At 38.8% G+C, this 19,580-nt stretch overlaps 1 protein-coding gene across 5 annotated transcripts in view; it reads left to right on the plus strand.

The window, feature by feature from the left end:
• The window catches only part of EXT2 (exostosin glycosyltransferase 2), a 160,738-nt gene that overhangs the window by 59,578 nt on the left and 81,580 nt on the right, over nt 1-19,580 (plus strand). For all 5 annotated transcript variants that reach the window (XR_005026155.2, XM_036891602.2, XM_057507585.1 and 2 more), the window contains one exon: nt 18,849-18,980. Coding sequence is in view for 4 of the 5 variants with exons in the window: in XM_036891602.2 (XP_036747497.2) it covers nt 18,849-18,980 (132 nt within the window). In the remaining variant the exon portion in view is untranslated. The remainder of the gene's footprint in view (nt 1-18,848; nt 18,981-19,580) is intronic.

A 19,580-nucleotide genomic window follows, 5' to 3' on the forward strand; every position in this document is an offset into this window, starting at 1 on the left:
AGGGAGGGTTAAGCAAGGGAGAAGTTTCCAAGGGCTTTTATTTTTATCCTCTGATTAGAAATGCCATTCCATTGACAGCCTGTGCTTTCAAGCTTCAGCAAGTGAGTTGGGCAGCCCAGAAGCATTAGGGGAGCCAGGTTTACAATGTATTTTTTTCCTAAAGGCCGTCTAATGGGCTAGACCTCTGCTAGCACGTTTTTTGCCGGCTCCAGCTTGCTGTCTCTGTGTCCACGGCATCAGTTAGTGAATTTAAAGGGACTTTCATCCATATGCTTTGCTGCCCCTTTTAGTCCGGATTGCTAACCCCCAGTAATCCTTGTGGAGGGCTTCATGGAAAAGCCAGGCATTCTACAAATGTCAGCCTGTGGTGCTTGGCCCTTTTACCCTCTCAGTCCCAGAGAAATGGACTGGAAGCTGCTGCTCCTCCTCTTCCCTGCCACTTTTCCTTTCTTTTTTTTTTTTGCTGGAAAACTCTTGCTGCAGACAGCTGAGGGGACGGAAAAGCCATTACCTGGATCAAGGCCAGCATTTGATGGGAGCTTCAAACTCTCTGGCATCTCCTGACCAGAATGTTTTTCCAGGCATTTCAAAGAGTGCATCCTTACCCTCCTTCTCCTTTCAGTTTTCCAGCCTTGATTTCCAGTGGGGCTCGGTGGATGGAATATCCCCCAGAATGTACTTTATATCTGCCTGCTCTTCTTTTCTTAACTAAAGCTTTCAGGAAGAGGTTATTAGAGATAAGCAAAATCTATTGGATATATATTTTTTAACTGTTGTTCACCCTTTTGGCACAAACACATTATTTTTCCTTTTTCAAACAGTTTTGAACCTAAGCACTTTTGCAAGTGTGCTCAATTTTAAAAAGCTGTTTGATTTGAGGTTCAGGCAAAAGCAAGGAATTTTCATAGAAGTTAGTCAGATTATATAGCTATTGATGTAGGTGAATGATTTTGACTGAACACACAATAAAAACTACCAGTTTATTTTATTGCTCATGTAGCTCCTTTGGGGAAAGTCATTAGGTATAAAAACCAAATGGGCAATAAAACAAAATAAAATGCCCCAAAATCCAAAGCAATAGGACTCATTTTAAAATACATTTCTGGGGCTAAATCAGTATCTTGCAATTAGTTAGGTTTAAAGAACTAGTTGTTATTGCTTATAGTATAATTTTAACAAACTTGTTAGAAATATTTAACAAATGATTTATATTAGAAGTTCTTAGTAAACATATGATAATGAACAGTCTTCACTGCATAGTCTTTTCAAGGGGTCAGAGTTGATGGGATGGTCACAGTTTCCTCTTTGGCCATCTGTTGGAAAGCTGTGTCTAAAGTTAACCATGGGTTAATCCCTTATAATGAGTCCCAATATGGGGCATTACTTCAGGAAATGGCCTCTCTAATAAACGTGTTAAATATTAATTTGCAGCCTACCTAAGAATTGTCTGATTCTCCGCGGCTGGTTTCCCACAAGATGAGACCGTTTGTGAAGCATTTCTGAGAAATAGTTGCTTTACAGGAAACACTGTACAGGTGAATTCATTATATACCTACTTAGAAAAATATCTATGTTTTTTTACACAAGAGTAACTTGTAAATTATCAAGTGTTAAAATGTTTGGTAAAGAATTCACTGTTTTGAAGTCTTCAGTAAGGGTTAAACTGATCCATAGGCTTTCTGACTATAAATATTAATATAGATTATTATGTATTTATATATATTCTGTCTCCTTCAGCATTATAGAGGTTGAGAGAATTTGGAGTAGCATAATTATATTTGGCATGGTATAATTTTGGATTTATAATAACATAATTAATCTTATAATTCCATGCTACTGTTCTTGGGAATGTAGCACAACAACCACATAGATTAATTTATCTTCGCCTGAAGACCTTTAATACTGAATCAGACCAGGATTGGTTCAGGAGTAGCTCCATGTAAACCATTTCTGATAAGAAAGGTATTTCTCTCCTTGTAACTTAAAGGCTAATCTGTTATATTTAAATGTGTCCTTCTCATTTTGATAAGAACTTTAATAGGAGAACAGTTCACCTATTATCTTTCAGATTCCAGTACTTTTTGTTAAAAGGAGGAAGTGGTTCCTCATAAGTATTTGAAGTCCATATGGATATTGAAGTATTTTCAACTTTCAGGTGAATTTGACCAGGTCTTGATGATCTTATATATGTATCATTTGTATTTTAGAAAGATCTTTGAGGGTTTTTTTTGTCTTCAGTTGCAGACTGAGGGTTGTGTTCAACAGTGAGGCATTTTGTCATTTGGTGGGAATGAGAAGACCTAGGAGCTGGTGGCACACTGAAGGGTTTGAATAACATACTCAAGGATTGCAGTGCAGTGCATAGGGAACAGTGGGCTTGACTGTACTCCCTTTAGCTTAGAATAACCACACATCAGTGTTACCCTAAATGTCTTTGCCTAGTAAGTTGTAGATAGCTACATATCACATAAAAGCAAGTAAAGATTTTGGGAAATCTTCTTGGTATAACTTGTGGCTTGGAAACTATAGAAGGGAAATATTTCAACTGTCTAATCAGCTACCATAGCAATTTTTAATTGCGAAATAAGGGAGGGATCAGAATGCCCTGTGGGGATTTTCAAAGTTCACATACCTCTGTCGCTCCTACTTACATTCTTAAATGCTTTCTGGGTGGAGGATGGAGACATGGGTTTCTCTGAGAATCCCTGCTGTGATGAACCTCAGTTACCCTTACTCATAGGCGTTTGTCTGCATCAGGTGAGAAGGGGAGGGGTGAAAAATTGAGAATCACTGATAGAGCAAGTGTAGCTATTTCAAGCTTTTCTCCCTCTGTTCCCAGTCCCAGTTTGGGGAACGTACACTGGGGTTTCCACTCAGGATCAACAGGAGAGCCTGTCTTAGTAACCCTCAATCAGAAGGTGGAGCTTCCCAGCAGCAAGCACTTGGTAGAGGATGCATGCCTCTGACCAGGTGGAACAGCGATAGCAACCTTGGCACCACACTACGCTGTTTCTCCTTTTCTGGGAGTGTGTAGGGATAGTGGAAAGCGCTCACATGTGACCTGGCTGCTGAGTTACTGTCTATGGCCCAAAACCAAACCAAAACAAAAAACCCTGCCACAGAGTATCTTGTTAGCCTTCTCTGGAATTGTTATTACATGGGAAACAGAATAGAGGAGAGAACATCACCCTAACGTGTCCTGACATGCTGATAGCTTTTTCAGAATGAACTAAGCCTTCAAATGTGTACCTTAATTAAAAGGGGCAGGCCTTTCAAGTGTGCCTGTTCGGAGTGAGGCTTGTTTTTTATTTACCTTCTCTAAATCAAACAAAGTTGTGCTTGCCTTCTCTTGGTTTCAGCGTAGCAAACATGGGAAATCTCACCCCAGGCAGATTCCTTTACAACTAGTGACCCAAGTTGTGCTCTTATTTATTTATTTTTGATGACAGAGCTTGATTAAAGGTTTCCAATCCACCCTTTAGCCATTCCATGCAACCAGCCAGGAGAAAGAGCTGGCTGCTAATCACTAAAGAAGCTTCCGCATCTGACCTAGGGAACAGTGGGATCCAGAGGCGTGGATAACTCTGAAGACTGGGCACAGCAGAAATGAATCACTAGTCTCTTTGCTGAGAAGGTTTGACCAAGCATAGTTTTATTGGTCAGTGGCTCCTGCTTTAGTAACCTTTCACCCCTGTGGCTCTTGGAGGTGCGAGCCACTGACCGGCCTTGCCTTTGAACTCCTCATGGCTCCTGCTGCCTCAAAGGCTCCTAGTCAGAGGCTTGTGTTTTGCTTGGGATTTCTCCTCACAGCAGGGTATCAGCAGTTGAGAAAAATGATCCACCCTTAGAACACTGACATATTTGAAGGTGATACCCCTGAGACTTGAAACCTATGGCTTTCTATTTCGGGAGCTGTCTGTCATATGTCAAGAACATGGCTCAGGCTACCCCTTCTTCTTCCTGTATCTCTTCTTGTTTCCCACAGGACAAGAGATTGTCACATTTGAGCATTCCCTACAAATATTCACACAGTCCTCCCCTGTCTTTGAGCTCTTTTACCCTTGTTTCTTCTGACTCACCCCAAATAGCATCTATTTTGGAAGAATTTTTCTTTTAAGTAGGGCTAAAACATGAAAATCATAGCTATCTGGTGTCTGGGAGCATGATGAATGGTGAACATGGCATAGCGCAAGTGTCATTGGGCTTGTGTGTTCAATCCTAATGCTGCCAGATCAGATGAGCCTTCTTTGTACTTTTCACTGCCTTCTTCTAGAAAAGCTAGATCTTGCAAGAAGACAGAAATAACATAGATTGCCTCCCACATCTGCCTGGCTTCCTGCCTGAGGAATAGGAGCGAAGACTTTAGTCTTGAGAAGCAAATGCAGGTACCCATAGATAGTAGATGACTTCAATATAGCTTCTTTGGCAAGAAATCAAATTTCTCTTTCAAGAATATTGAGTGGAAAATATCTTTTCTGCTCATGATACTTTTAGCTTAGAAAAGGAGCAAATGATTTCCATTGAGGTCTTCTGCTTTTCTAGAATTCAGACAGAGAATTACTGATAATAGTTAGGAGAAAGGACACTCTGGCAAGGTCTTTTTCTGCCTTAGCACAAAGATTGAGTTTTTAGTAGGTACCCAGGTATGCAAAGAGCCATGCCTGACTCCACTGCCATTTTGTTCTGTGTTCATGAGTATGGTAAAGGGAAAGGGAGAAGTAACATTTATTTTAACTCCTGTGTCTGGTACTGGTAGGGGCTTCCTCATGAAGACCTGATGAAGTAGCTGTTATTTTTCTCATTTTTATAAAGAAGGACAGTGAACCTTCTAAGTTAATAGATGGCCCAAGATTACAAAGCAGACTTCCCAAGTGGCATACTTGGGAAGAATTTGTGATGTATCATTAAAATGTGTGAAGTTTATTTATAAAGCTTTATCTTTATTTGTGTAGAACACCTTTTGAACTATCATAATCATATAAAATAGAAAATACCTGTGTTGAGTAAATACTGTACATGATTCAGAGCCTTACAAACTATGGTCTTGTTCTCAAGCAGCCAGTAGTCTTGAAGGGGCAGGTATGTAATTTCTGTATTAGTTTGCTAGGGCTGCTATAACAAAATACCATAGACTGAGTGCCTTAAATAATAGGCTTCTATTTTTTCTCCTGGTTCTAGAGCTGGAAGCCCAGTACTGAGGTATCAGCAAGGTTGGCTTCTCCTGATCCCTCTCTCCCTGACTCACAGATGGTCACCCTCTTGCTGCCTCTTGTCCCTCTGTGTATGCATCCCTGCTGTCTCTTTGTGTCCAAATCTCCTCTTCTTATAAGAACACCAGTCATACAGGAATAGGGCTTGCCCACACAACCTCATTTTACCTTAATTCCCTCTTTAAAGATCCTGCTTTCAAATACAGTCACATTCTGATGTACTAGGGGTAAGGGCTTCAACATAGGTATTTTGAGGGGACACAGTTCAGCCCTTAACAGTGTCTATATAGGGTATAAGAGCCAAAGTCAACAGTTGTTATTTAGTGGCTCCATTGAGACAGAGTATCACTCTCTCTAACTGTGGGATCCACTTCCAAGGTGTTTTTTCCTAACCCCATTCTCACTTCCTTCACAGGTATAAGCAGTGGTAATAGTGTAAGTCCAAAAAGGGGGTGAGCGAGGGTGAAGAGTAATGCTTTAAGCCCTACCTCATTGCACTGCCCATCAAAACACTGAAAATTGGCCTATTGTGCTAACCTCAGGATGTATAAGGTAATTCTGCCCTAGACACCACTCATTGAGGTGGGACTTATGTTATGGTCCCTAATCACACAAGAAGATGACAAGTATATTATTAAAAGAGTTTATTAAGCTCTATAAAATCTTAGTTTTTATTTTATAAGTGGAAAGATTCTTAGAGGTGAGACTTTTTTTCATTGAAATTGGGAGTGTCACCATTCATGTTTTAATTACAGAAAGTGAAGGTTTAAAGTATAGGGTTATGCATTAGATTGAGAGGTTTAGGACTTTACAAATACTTGAGACTTTTAAAAAGTAATGCAGAAAACCTCTTGTTTGTGATAAGAGTCATTCTTCATTCTGAAACCTATGTTACTCAAGATGTATTGATTCGGGGGTAGGAGGAATGGAGTTTGGTAGAGGAAATAGATACATGAAAATAATATGTTCATGTTCCTAAGGAGAGGTTTATTATTTTATCCTTGTAACTGTACATGCCTACTATTTGTTGCCTCCCCTAAGTACCTCATCTGAATCAACCCCACCCCCTACCCCAACTCATATGTGGACACCCTGGCCCTTGGAGTCAGGTTGTCTGTTAATTCAGTAGTGGATTATAATAAAGAAGAAATCTGTTGAGCAATTGTTCTTTCACTTTTGTTTTTGTTTTTAATGACAAAAGCCTTGTCTCCTTGGCCAAGGTAAGTTCATTGCCTGTAACTACTTCGTCAGATTTTTCTTGGCTAATAGCTAGAGCACAAGTTCTGTAGAAAACTAAGGAGGAACAGAGCTCCTAAGTTTATCTTTTGTAAAACATATAGTCTCCTCAAAAGTTTTCTCTATTGATCCATTAGTAAACCAGAGTTTACTACTACCACACTTTGTCAACAGCAAGCCACAATATGTGCACTGATTACTGATGGGTTAGGCCTTGGAGAAGGGGATATCTGTCTCTGGCTGTTTGGCTTTTTTTCTTGTACTGTGCATTGTTTTTCTTTCTTTTTTTTTTCTTAGAGGGTCCTTATTTCTTTTACTTTGAAGTATGGGTGATATACAATATTATTATCAGTTTCAAGTATACCACAAAGTGATTCAACACTTAACTATCTTATTAAATGTTCACTCCAACTAGTTTAGTTACTATCTGTCAAACTAGAAAGATGTTACAGAATTACTGACTACATTCTCCATGCTGAACTTTCATTCTGTGACTAATTTATATATTATGATTGAGATTTTCTGCCTCTTTGTCCCCTTTGCTTATTTTACTAACCCTCACCACCCCTCCACCATGGTAACCATTGTGACTTATCAGTGTCTATTAGTCTACATATAATATGTTTGATTGTTATTTTCTGTTTTCTTAGACTCCACATGTAGGTGAAATCACATGGCATTTGTCTCCCTCTACCTGGTTTATTTCTGTTCTGTTTTCTTAGATTCCACATGTAGGTAAAAATCACATGCCATTTGTCTTTTTCCACCTGGCTTATTTCACTTAGCACATAATCCTCTAGGTCCATCCATGTTGTTATAAATGACAGGATTTCTTTCTTTTTTTATGGCTGAATAATGTTCCATTGTGTCTATGTTCCATCTTTTTTTATCCATTCATCTGCTGATGGTCATTTTGGTTGTTTCCATATCCTGGCTATTGTAAATAATGCAGCAATAATCATAGAGGTTCTTCATAATCTTTTCAATTATGTGATTTTGTTTCTTCAGGTAAATTCCTGGAAGTGGAGCCTCCGTACTGCTTTCCACATGGTTGCACCAATTGATTTTCCCTCCAACAGTGTAGGAGGGTTTCTTTTTCTCCACATCCTCACCAACACTTGTTATTTCTTGCCTCTTGGATAGTAGTCATTCTGACTGGTGTGAGGTGATACCTCATTGCAGTTTTGATTTGCATTTCCCTGATGATTAGCCATGTGGAGCATCTCTTCATGTGCCTGTTGGCCAACCATTTGTCTTCTTTGAAGAAGCATCTCTTCAGGTGCTCTGTCATTTTGCAGCAGTGTTGTTGTCAAAGCAGTTGTTCTGCATCTCTCTCCACCCAGCTGCAAAAGCGTGTGCATTGTTTTTCTATAACAAATTTCTTGACATTATTGGTGCATTTAACATTTTATATTTTTGGACCTGAGAGATGAAATTTCTCTCTAATGATGTAGTTTCTTTAATTTGAGGAGCTAAGCTACTTTTCAGGTCATGTGGGACCCTTTCCCCTCCAAAGAAATAACTCCCAAAGTAATTGTGAGCTGAGCATCAAGCCCTAAGAAAGGCACATCTGAGTACCAAAAACAGGCATGAAAGGTGATGGGATGGTAGTTGTATGCATCTCTTTTCATCCTGTCCTTTTCCCTGATTCCTAGTGTACGACTTAGTAGAAGTCACTTGCTTCAGATAGCTTCCATTTTATCACCTGTTTGTTTTTATAATCTCTAATAAGGACTCAGTCTTAACTGTATTGTAATCACCAATGAAAAAGATCAGGGGTGAAGGTGGATATTATGTTGTCTAGACAACTATTCCTTAAATGTTGTTGAATATAGTTATTCTCACAAGGGCCTTCCAATATCACTCAAGATAAACTTGTAACAGTTCTTCCCACTGTATTGGGTCAGATTTTAAATGCGTCTCTTAAATTGGCAAAAGGCATTGTCTTGCCAATGGATTTCAGCCCCGGCCAAGTTCATTATGGATTCAATGTGACCAAAGGAATTGACAGCAAAACGTTCTTGGGGTGAAAGCGTTTTACCCAACTTTATTTCCAGGTGGCAGGTCAGTCACTAAAATCCCGTTCACTCAGAGCGACTCAGCATGCAGCAAGCCGGTCTCTGCCTCTGGGCCCCTCTGTCTGCACAGCCATCCTCCAGGCCTTTCTGCCCAGTCGTCCCACACAGCCATCCTCTGGGCCTCTGTCCTTGGAGCTGGCACCACTCCAGCCTCTGCTCTGCTCTCCTGCAGCCTTGTAGCTGTGCCACCATGTCGTGCCCAGAGCACTGGGCAGAGAGCTCTTTATATAGAGTCAACAGCCATGTATTGCCCACAGGTGTGCAGTGAACTAGTCAACCATGGCCAGCTGAGAATCCTGGCCACAGAAACTCTCATTTTATCCACAGGCATACAGTACTATGGTTGGGAAAGGGAACCTTCTGGAAATGTTGAGCATCCTAGAGAGGTAGGAATCTTGAAGTCATTGATTGATCCCTTTCGTAAGCTGTGAGAAACCACAGCTCAACACTGAGGTAAATCAGGAAGTGTAGAGAAAAGCAGGACCAGTAAACCCCCATGAACCTTTCCATGGCCCCATTTTCTCATCTGTAAAATAGGGATAATGTCCTTGGGCTATGAGGATTAAATAAAATAAATAACAGGTTTCTATAAGTTAATTAGATGAAGCACTTAAATACTGCCTAGTACACAGTAAGTGCCTAGTTTAATCAAATATTTATTGAGTGCCTGCTTTGTCTTAGGTACAGTTCTGAGTACTAGGGATGCACCATTACCAAAACAGATGAAATCCCTGCCTGCATGGAGCTTACATTCCTCTGGGAGGAATGAATGTTAAGTGATGATGGTGGTAATGTTGATGATCAGCATCATATGGGGTCAGAAAGGTTAGGAGCAGAATTAACTGTAAGCATTGTTCACTTTGCTCACCCTTTCCCATGGGCGTTTGTCTTTTACATTGATGTAAGTATGTCTTTCAGGACATTTCTGTATTGATGATGATTTATAGATTGTTTCTCCTTGCCTTCATTTTATTGAACATTTGCTCCTCCCATTCTAAACTTATTGCATGACTTAGGGAAAGAAAGGAATTTGAAAAAAAAATTTTTTTTGAAACCCCATTCTTTATTTGCCTCTCTTTGTCCCATGTTCTAGTTCTTTCTCTGTATCTTTTCTCTAATGATAAGTCAAGTTTTTAAATACTTTATAGGAATCAGTCATGTAACATGCCTTGTGAGCTTATAAGGAGCTTGTAAGTATGTACCAGTCCTTGAAAAAAACACCTTGTCTAATTGAAAACTCTTGTGGAATTTAAGTGAGCACACTATTTTGCCATCAGAAAGTATTGGTCTGCACTTCATCATTCAGACCTCTTCCTTATATGTTTGTGATTATTAAGAAATATATGCTGTAGTTATTTTCTCTGGTTAACTACAAGTGGAACTGTCTGCACGTTAATTCTTTAATCACTCCCCATGAATGTAATACTGAGACTGGAAATGAACAGAAGGAAATCTTTGCTGTGAAATGGGTGACATATGCTTATGGGCTTTTGGGAATTTTCTACCCAGCTCTGTTTCAGAATAGGATTTGAGTATACTGGTCCATGCACTTGCTTGTTCTCGTAACCTCTGAGAGACTTAGATGAAAGAAAAAGAAGTAGAACTCCTATAAGTAAGCTATACGAAGGGGAAGTTGTATACTCAGCTATTGATATGAGGATGGGGCTGCCGCTGGTGTTGAGAGTTCATCAGAAATTCTTGTTAACATGCTAGGGAGGCATGGCCTGGAAGGCTGCATAAAGACTTCTTCATCTAAGCGCCAAGAAAATGGGATTAAACTGGGGGAAGTTAATTTTTGCTTAACAAAAATGCCAGGAGTGGAGAAAGTTAGGTTTAAAGGACTAGGTCCTCTGCAGCCAGTGAAGGGCAAATGTTATAAGCAAGGTCTCAGAACCCCGAGAAGGGTGAGAAAGAAAAAAGGGTCCACTTGGTATGGCAGAGTTTTGTAACTGTGTTTGTTAATATTAAGGTGATTTTTTTTTCTTTTTACTACCTATGTGCCAACTTGGTAGAGACTATTTTAAACAAGACAAACAATAACAACAAACATATTCTGGATTCTGAATTCTAGTATATTTTTAGAGAGCTGGGAATAACGTAAAAATACAATTGAGATTAAATCCTAGGAGAGACTAATTCCTACCAAGAATTATTAGACTCTATATGCAAAAAAAAGTCCAAGAAATGGGCAGGGTTTTGCAGCTGTGTGCTGTTGAGGAAATCTCTCTTTGATTTCCTTCCCTGCCCTTATCCTTCTCAAGAACATCTGGCAGAATACAGCCTGGCAGAACACAGGCTCCTCTTGCATCTAGAACTTCCAAACTGTCCTGCTAGCCCACACTAATTCATTAAATTCTTTAAGAATTTATTAGAATAATAGCTGGTTTATTTTGGCGGCTTTTACAGCAGCCACCTCTACTTTCTGTGCCTTTCTGAAGCTGAAATAATTTGTGGGTCCTGTTGCTCCTGAAGGAGCTTATCACACTTTGAAATTTGGTTCCCTTGGTTGCCTTATGACCACAGCTCTCTTGATGAACCCAAGATAAGTTATGATGTTAGTGGGTTATCCAGTTGTTTTTTCTCATTGTTATGATGGATTCCACGTTCTTGTGTGGTTTTCTACATCCTAAGCAGAAGCAGATACTTTTATGTTGTGACCAGCCAGTGGTTTGGGGAAGGTGAACAGAGCAGTATGGGAGCAAGTACTGATACACAGTTACATGCCACTGTCGATTGTTTGGACAGCATTACCACTTGGAATTTGGGACAGAAGCATAGCTGGCTAGTTTAATGTTTTGTTTTATTTTGTGGTTTTCATTAGAAAGATCCTTTGATATAGTAAAATGAAGCCCATTGATCTGAATCACATTCAGGAGGTTCTGATGAAAAGTTCAGTGCAAAGTTGGCCGACTGATTAGAGGACATTGGAGAGCCATCATTGTGCTTTTGGGATCGAGATGCTCTTGGACTACTCTTAGATAGTTGGGATTCTTATGTATAGTATTTTCACTGTTATATATCCTGACCACCTCTAGTTAGCAGACTTTCTCAGCATAATTTTACCAACTGTTGATTTCTCTCATAGCCTATACATGCATACCATAAGGGGCACTCTTAGTCTCATATCTGCCTTGCTGTTCTATCCAAGAACAGAGTGTCCTTCCTCTCTCTCAAATCCACTTCCCCATCTTTCACCTTTTAAAATTCTGTATATGAGATATGATCATTATTATTAAATGATGGTTTTCCCCCCTTTAACTATGTGGGTTGGTACTTACAAGATTGGGTAAGTTCCATGAAATGTCTCTGGTGCCTGTGCCACCATGTGCCTGTGAGGGAGTGTGGTTAGTTGGATTCGTTCTTCCAGCAGCCATTTGACTGCCTACTCTTTGACAGGCACTGTGCTAAAGGCTGGAAGTTCAGTGGTGAGCAAAACCAGATGTACTCCCACTGTCATGGTTTCTGGAGAGGTACTGTCCTCTTCCTTGGAAGCTTGGAGATTAGAAGAGACATGTTATTGGTTGCTCTATTTCTAAGTATAAAGTTCTGTCATACTCCCATTTGATGTATTTTTATTATTTTTAACTCTTCTCTGACCAGTTGGATTTCTTTACTATCTTCAAGAATTGAGAAGAGTGGAGTACAACATTGAGATCCCATTCTCTCTCCTCTTTCCCGTCCCCCATCCCCACCCCAAAACATTGTTGAATGAAGTCCATTGTAAGTGACGAAGACCGTAAGGGGACAGGATGGATGTGAGTGCTGAGGGGAGAGCTAACACTTTCTGATTGTTCTGCACTAGCACTGATCAAGGAGCTTTATAAACCTCATTGGATCTTCACAGTTCCATGAGGTAGGTGGTGTGATCTCCATCTTAGAGATTCAGAAAACACAGAGAAGTTAAGTAACTTGAAATTGTGCAAGATGTTCATAGCCATGATTCTTTCTATAGGACTTCACTGGCTTCTTTTAAACACTTGCCATTGCCAATCCTGCTGGCTTTATGTTACCGAAAATTAAAGAAATTAATCACATTTAATTGATATATAAACTAAAGTCATATTTTCAATTTGAAGTACCTGTTTGGCCCACTTCCTACCTTTAAGGAGCTTTATAATTCTCCTGTTTGAAAGCATCTAGGAACTTAGTAGTTCTTATGCTTTGAAATCTGCATGTTTTATAAAATTACAATGGTATATGTTTAATGAAGAAAGGTAAAACACTTTGCTCAAGGTTATACTGGTATGACCAATAAATATGTGACTTAGCTCTTCAGCTTAGAGTGACTGGGGATTTTGCATAGCTGCTGAAGAATCCCTTATTTAAACTTTTCAGATGGAGGTAAATATAGCCCATGTTTTAGGGGAAAAAAACACTCCAGAACATAATAAGCACTTGCATTTGCTCACTGGATGAGAACAGTGGTGCTTTCGTGCCTTGCCAGCATAGCTGAAAACTCCTTTCTCTCTGCTGACAAGTAGCTGACACTGAGTCTTGGAAGGGCTGTAAATTATAATGCCCTCTAAACACTTTAAGGTGTTACAGAGTCCTACAGAAACAGTTAAGCCTAAGCAGTTCACTATCCTCTGTCTGAGATACTTACGCTACGATGATTAGCAAAGCTTTCTTCCTTTGAGTGAAATGCAACTTGGTGGACAGGGTGAGATGATTTGAGACATTTTAAATTAGATGCTTTGTCCTGCAGTTGTGCCTTTGGCTGGCATTCTAGGTAGATTTGTTACCAATCATTGTTTCCTATAAATTCCCAAAGCTGCTGTCTGCAGTGTGATTAAATGTGAATAAAGTTTTACAATGCTTCGGTTTTGAGTATTGCTTAATTTAAGTATGATTTAAGCTAAAAGAACATATGATGAGGCACCCATTTGGGGAGGAAAGGAGGTAAGTATTTAAGATGTGTGTTCCCATATGTGATGACTGCCCTTGTAATGTTCACCATGTAACTTATTCACTATGTAAGAGTTTGTGCTCCATGTAGGGACTTGTTCGTTATGCATCAGAAGATTGGAGACTGACGAAAATTAGGCTTGGGGTGGATTAATGATTGTGCATTGAGTATTGACCCCCCTATACAGAATTTTATTGTTGTTAACAACTATTTGATCAATAAATAAGAGAGATGCCCTCAAAAAAAAAAAAAAAAGATGTGTGTTCTGTTTGGGCTCATGCTCCTTAGTGAATTTTTATACCTTTCAATTTCTAGAAAAAGAATAATTTCCTAAAACTCACTAGCTAGTACTTTTACTACTCTAGAATGGGGTGGGGAAATGTCTGAATTTAGAGGTAGGGATCATGGATTTGAGTTGTGACTTTGTATCTTGGTTTACCCACATATAAAATGTCCCAAATAAGTGGCAAGCTGGTTATAAAGAGCAGATGAGATCATGGAGACAAAAGTGCTTTGCAGCAAGTAAAACATTGTAATATCTACAAGGATGCCAATAAAAAGTGCCAATTTCTATACCCAAGGAACTCATAATTTAGCTGGAGAGAAAAGTGATCATCTGAAATAACAGTGAAACAATTACAGAGTGCTGTATAACAGATCCACCCTATAAGGTAAAGTATCTACTGTGGGATTCCATAGTTAGAGGAGATGTTGATATTTGAGGTGATCGGTAACGTTTTCACAAAGAACATAGATTCTTTTAGGTTTCATGTAAATAGTTTGGCTGGATGACTGGAGAGAAAACTGTAGTATGACTTTAAGCAGGAATGAGACTGGAGTGTTAGGGTATATTTAAGAAGCAGCAGGCAACCAGCCAGCCATCAGGCTGTCCCCAGATGATAAACTATAGGACAGCTTAAGTCAAATGTCATTGGAAGCTAAATCTGTTTCAACTTTTCTTTCAGTAGGAGAAATTCTCATTGTGATACTTGGCCTTTTCCTTTTTTCAAATGAATCCATAAACTTTCTTTTTTTAAAATATATTTTTATTAAGGTATCATTGATAGATACTCTTATGAAGGTTTCACAAGAAAAACAATGTGGTTACTACATCCACCCATATTATCAAGTACCCCCCCATACCTCTTTGCAATCACTGTCCATCAGTGTAGTAAGATGCCACAGAGCCACTATTTGCCTTCTCTGTGCTACACTGTCTTCCCCATGATCCCCTCCCACACCATGTGTACTAATCATAATACCCCTCAATCCCCTTCTCCCTCCCTCCCCACCTGCCCTCCCCCACCCCTCTCCTTTGGTAACCGCTAGTCCCTTCTTGGAGTCTGTGAGTCTGCTGCTGTTTTGTTCCTTCAGTTTTGCTTCGTTATACTCCACAATGAGGGAAATCATTTGGTACTTATCTTTCTCTGCCTGACTTATTTCACTGAGCATAATACCCTGTAGCTCCATCCATGTTGCAAATGTTTCTTTCTTATGACTTTGCCTTTTTCTTATAATTAGTGGAGGGAATAGTTGTCACATCACTCAGAAGTTATCCTAGGCTTTGAGTGAAGAGTGGACTTGCCCAGGAAACAGAACCAAAGTTGGCAAGTCATGACTAGAAAGTGTCTTTGCCTCCACCTCTTTTCAGTTATGCTTTCAGTTTCTTATGTTAAATTTTCATATGTTCACCCCCTTACATAAAATAGCCTTTGAATTCCGAGTGCAGTGATAGGTCTGAGTGAAGCTGAAGAGGTCATCTAGATCAGCATCCTGCCCTTCTTAGGAAATGAGTTTAAACTCTGCTAGGGTAAGGAACTGTCTTCTTTCAAAAGATTATTGGGCTAGGATGGAGTAGCTAATACTAGAGTAACTCTCCTGCCAAAAACAGAAAAGTATAAAAGCTTATTAAAATAGATAAAACAGCAGTTGAGAGTCACTGAAGAGCCATCAATGCAGTCCGTATGCTTAAAGAACTATACTCCCTCCCTGAGAGAAAGGAAGCACACTGAGTTTGCTCTTTTTCCCTGAGGGCATTTTCTCATTTACAGCCCAAGGGTATGGCATCCTAGCAGAAAGCTGCAGTCCCACAGAGCTGAGAGGTTGGAGTTAGGGATAACCAAAATATTCGATTTGAGGAGCAAAATCCCGGGAAAAAGGGAACCCCAGGGAGGTAGGCAAAAAATTGGCATGCAGTCTTCCCTTGAGGTGTTTGCCTTCCCTTGACATGTGATCAGAGCAAGACTCCAAAAATCCCTGCAGAAAGAAGCAGCTGGGAGTCTAAGTAAGTTGTGCAAACATTCCAGCAACTGTATATAGTACTGGGAGCTGGCAGTTGGTGTTCAATGCCTACTAAGATGTAGGGGTTCCTTGTAAACACCCCAAGCTTCACTTGAAAGCCCAGAGGACCACACCTTAAGAGTAAGGGACAGGTGAAGAGTTGGCCCTGACAAAACTTAAAACCAGCCACTGAAAGGATTACAGTGGTATGACTGCATTCTTTGCCTGCCAGAAGAATGTTACACCCTTAGGAGGAAGATAATCCAATCATCCAGAGCCTCTACAATTTTTAATACAGAATGTCTGGTGTCCAATAGAAAGTTAACAGGTGTGCTAGACATTGAAAGCAAATAACCAAAATGAAGAGGAAAAATAGATGGTCAAAAGAGGCCCACAGGTGATTCAGATATTGGAGTTATCAGTCAGGAACTATGTTCAATAAAATAGGAGAATTTCAACAAACATGAAACTTCTAAAAAATCAAATGGAAATTCTGAAACTGAAAAATATAAGAACTGAATTGAATTCAGTACATGGGTTTAATAGCAGTTTAAACACACAGACACAGACACAGAAGGATAGAGGATTGGTGGGATAAGTACAGAGAGCCACATCTAGGGATATAATAGTTGAATTGCTGTAAGCTAAAGACAGAGAAAGGTTTAAATGCAGTCAGAAATAAAAGGCATATTATCTTCAAAGGAGCACCAGTAAGGCCAACAGCTATGTTGTTAGCAAAAATTGGATGAAGCTAGAAGACAGTTAGAATTTCATCCTGCATGTACTGAAAATAAGTAATCGCTCACCTAGAATTCTCTACCTGGCAAAAATATCCTTCCAAAATGAATGGGGAAAGAAAAGAAACTTTCAAATGTAAAGACAATTTGCTGCCAACTGACCTGCATCCAAAAAAAAAAAGTTCTTCAAGCATTAGGAAGATGATTTGAGATGGAAGCTCAGATGTGCATGAAGGAAAGAATACCAAGAAGGGTAAATATATGCTAAATATAAATGCAAATTTAAAATCAATAATGATGGCTTGTGGGGTTTAAAATATGTAGAAGAAAACTACTCTACAGTAATAGCACAACAGATGGGAGAGGATAAATGGAGTTTCTTGCATTGCTTGTTAAGTTGTAAAATTACTAATTTGAGGTATATCATAAATCAGTGATACTTACTTTAATTGCTAGGATAGCTATTAAAAGAATAACAGAAGACTAACTAACCAGTGAGCCAATGAAGGAAAAAAGCATGGAGTAATAATTGGATCAATTCTAAAGGCAAGAAAGGAGAAATGAAGGAATAAATAGATGAAACAAATAGAATGAGCATACACTTAAACTCAGTCAAACTCATCAGTAGCTATATTATATATAAATGGACTTGGTGTACAAAAGCCAAACATTTTTGGTTGGGATAAAATATTAAATTCATTTTTAGTGATACAAGAAACAATCTTGAGACAAGCTTTGAGAGCACAGATTTGAAAGTAAATCTTTGGAAATAAACACACACAAGCAGAAAAATATCAGGGAGATGTAGAATATTTAAGCAATACTCATAATCAATATACTCTGCTTGACAAGTGTAAAGCATTACACTGTCAAAGCATCATCAACTGCAGGATACACCTTTTTAAATGCACATAGGTCATATACAAAGATAAGCAATGTGCGGGGCCGTAAATCAAGTTTAAATAAGTTGCAAAGTTTTTAAATAACACATGTATTCTCTGAGCACAGTGCAATCAAAGTAGAAGTCAGTAACATAAACAGAAAATCCCAAAATACTTATAAATTAAACACTATACTTCCAAATGACCCATGAGCCAAAGAAGCTACCACAATGGAAATAAAAAAAACAAATGTTTACCCACATTGTAGTTAAAATGATATATAAATGTATAGGATATGTTTAAAATAGTGCATAGAGGTAATTTATAGCTTTAAATGCATATATTAGAAATGAAAAAAGGTAAAAATCAATTATCTAAACTTGAATCTCAAGAAGCTAAATGCAAGATGAATTAAAGTCCTCCAAAATAGAATAAAATAAAACAATAACAGCAGAAAGGAACAAAATAGAAAAAAAAATATGATAATCAATAAAACCAAGCACTAGTATTTTTGAAGAGATTAGTACAATTGATAAATCTCTAGTAAGGCTGATCAAGTACAAAGAGAATACAAAATTATCACTGCCAGGATTGATAAAAGGTATGTTACTATAGATCGTACAAGCATTAAGTAGATGTTAATGCACATGTTTAGTCTAGTAAACTAAAAAACTTAGATGAATGTATTCCTTAAAATACTATAGATAAAACTGACACAAAAATGAGCATATGCATAATCCTATGTCTATGAAAGAAAATTATTTAAAACCTTCATACACCAAAGAAACGCATAGCCTAGGTGACCCTTTGATGGATTCTTTTAAAACTTTGAAGGAAGAAATAATGCCAACCTTGCATGAAATTTCTTTGGGAATAGAAAAAGAGGGAGAACTTTTCAATTCATTTTATAAGGCCAGAATAACCTTTACACCAAAACCTGGTTTAAATATTAGAAGTGTTGAACAAACGAAGTTAGAGACGAAAGAGTAAATACTGTTTGATTCCATTAATATGAAGTTAGCAGAGCAGGCGCAGGAACAGTCAGAATAATGGTAACTCTTCAAGGGGTGACATACTGCTTGGGAAGCAGCATAAAGGAATCTTCTGTGGTGCTGGAATGTTCTATAATGTTATCTGGGCAGTAGTTACAAGAGTATGTACATATGTAAAAATTTGTTGAGTTGTACACTTAAGATTTATGCACTTTATTGTATGTATGTTTTCTGAAAATATTATAAAAGTGCTCTGGTATAACAAGTTGATATTTTCATCATCACATAGTTTCTCTTATATCTAAATTGAATCCAGTGTGCATTTCACTTGCTTACAGTCTATTTAGACTGCATCTGATTAGTGCACACTTCTGATGGAGCTGGCTTGAACAGCAGGGAGCATTTGCTGTCGGTTTCCCCCTCTTTGGGAATAAAGTAATTGCCCAGACCCGAGTTGGCTTTGATAAAGCAACTGTTCTTCCATTCTGTCTCACTTGCTCACTTAATACTGTGTTGTTTTCTTTACAGGCACGGTGGTTCTGGGAAGCATACTTCCAGTCAATTAAAGTCATTGCCCTGGCCACCCTCCAGATTATCAATGACCGAATCTATCCATATGCTGCCATCTCCTATGAAGAATGGAATGACCCTCCCACTGTGGTAAGTGAATTCCAGTGCTAGCCATGTCGATTCCAGCACAGTCCACAGCTTGTCAGGATGACCAAAGGAAAATGTACTACATTTATAAAGGTTATTTAAATTCTAACTTTCTAAGATGGGAGTGTGGTGTTAAACTTCAGGTCTGATACAGCCAGCTTAATTTTGAAATGATAGCAAAAGTAAGAAATACAGAAGCAGCATCTTCCAGTTTGTTTAAAATGGGCTCTGGAAGACAGTATGTTTGTTTATTGCAGGGATAGAAGGGGAGGCCTTGGTCTTGTTGGAAATCAAAGACTTTCCGATGACTTTTGCTGTTGTAGTGCTTAGAACTCTTGAAAAGATTCTGTAAGCTACCTAATAATAACATATTTTGAGTGCTTACTTTCCCAGGGACTGTGCTAAGTGCTTTACGGGGATTGTGTCAATTAACACTTCTAACACCCTGTGAAGAAAATAATGAGCAAAAGTGAACTAGAGGAATTATAGATTGCTAAAGTCAGGACTTGCTCAAGTGGTGGCTGAGGCCCCTGGGTATTTCCAGCAGAGGGATGGGGTGGTCAGAAGCAGCCCTCAGGGCTTCTTCCTTGCTCCAAGGAGTCA

Source organism: Manis pentadactyla, chromosome 9 (genome assembly GCF_030020395.1).
Source record: "Manis pentadactyla isolate mManPen7 chromosome 9, mManPen7.hap1, whole genome shotgun sequence".
NCBI lineage: Eukaryota > Metazoa > Chordata > Mammalia > Pholidota > Manidae > Manis > Manis pentadactyla.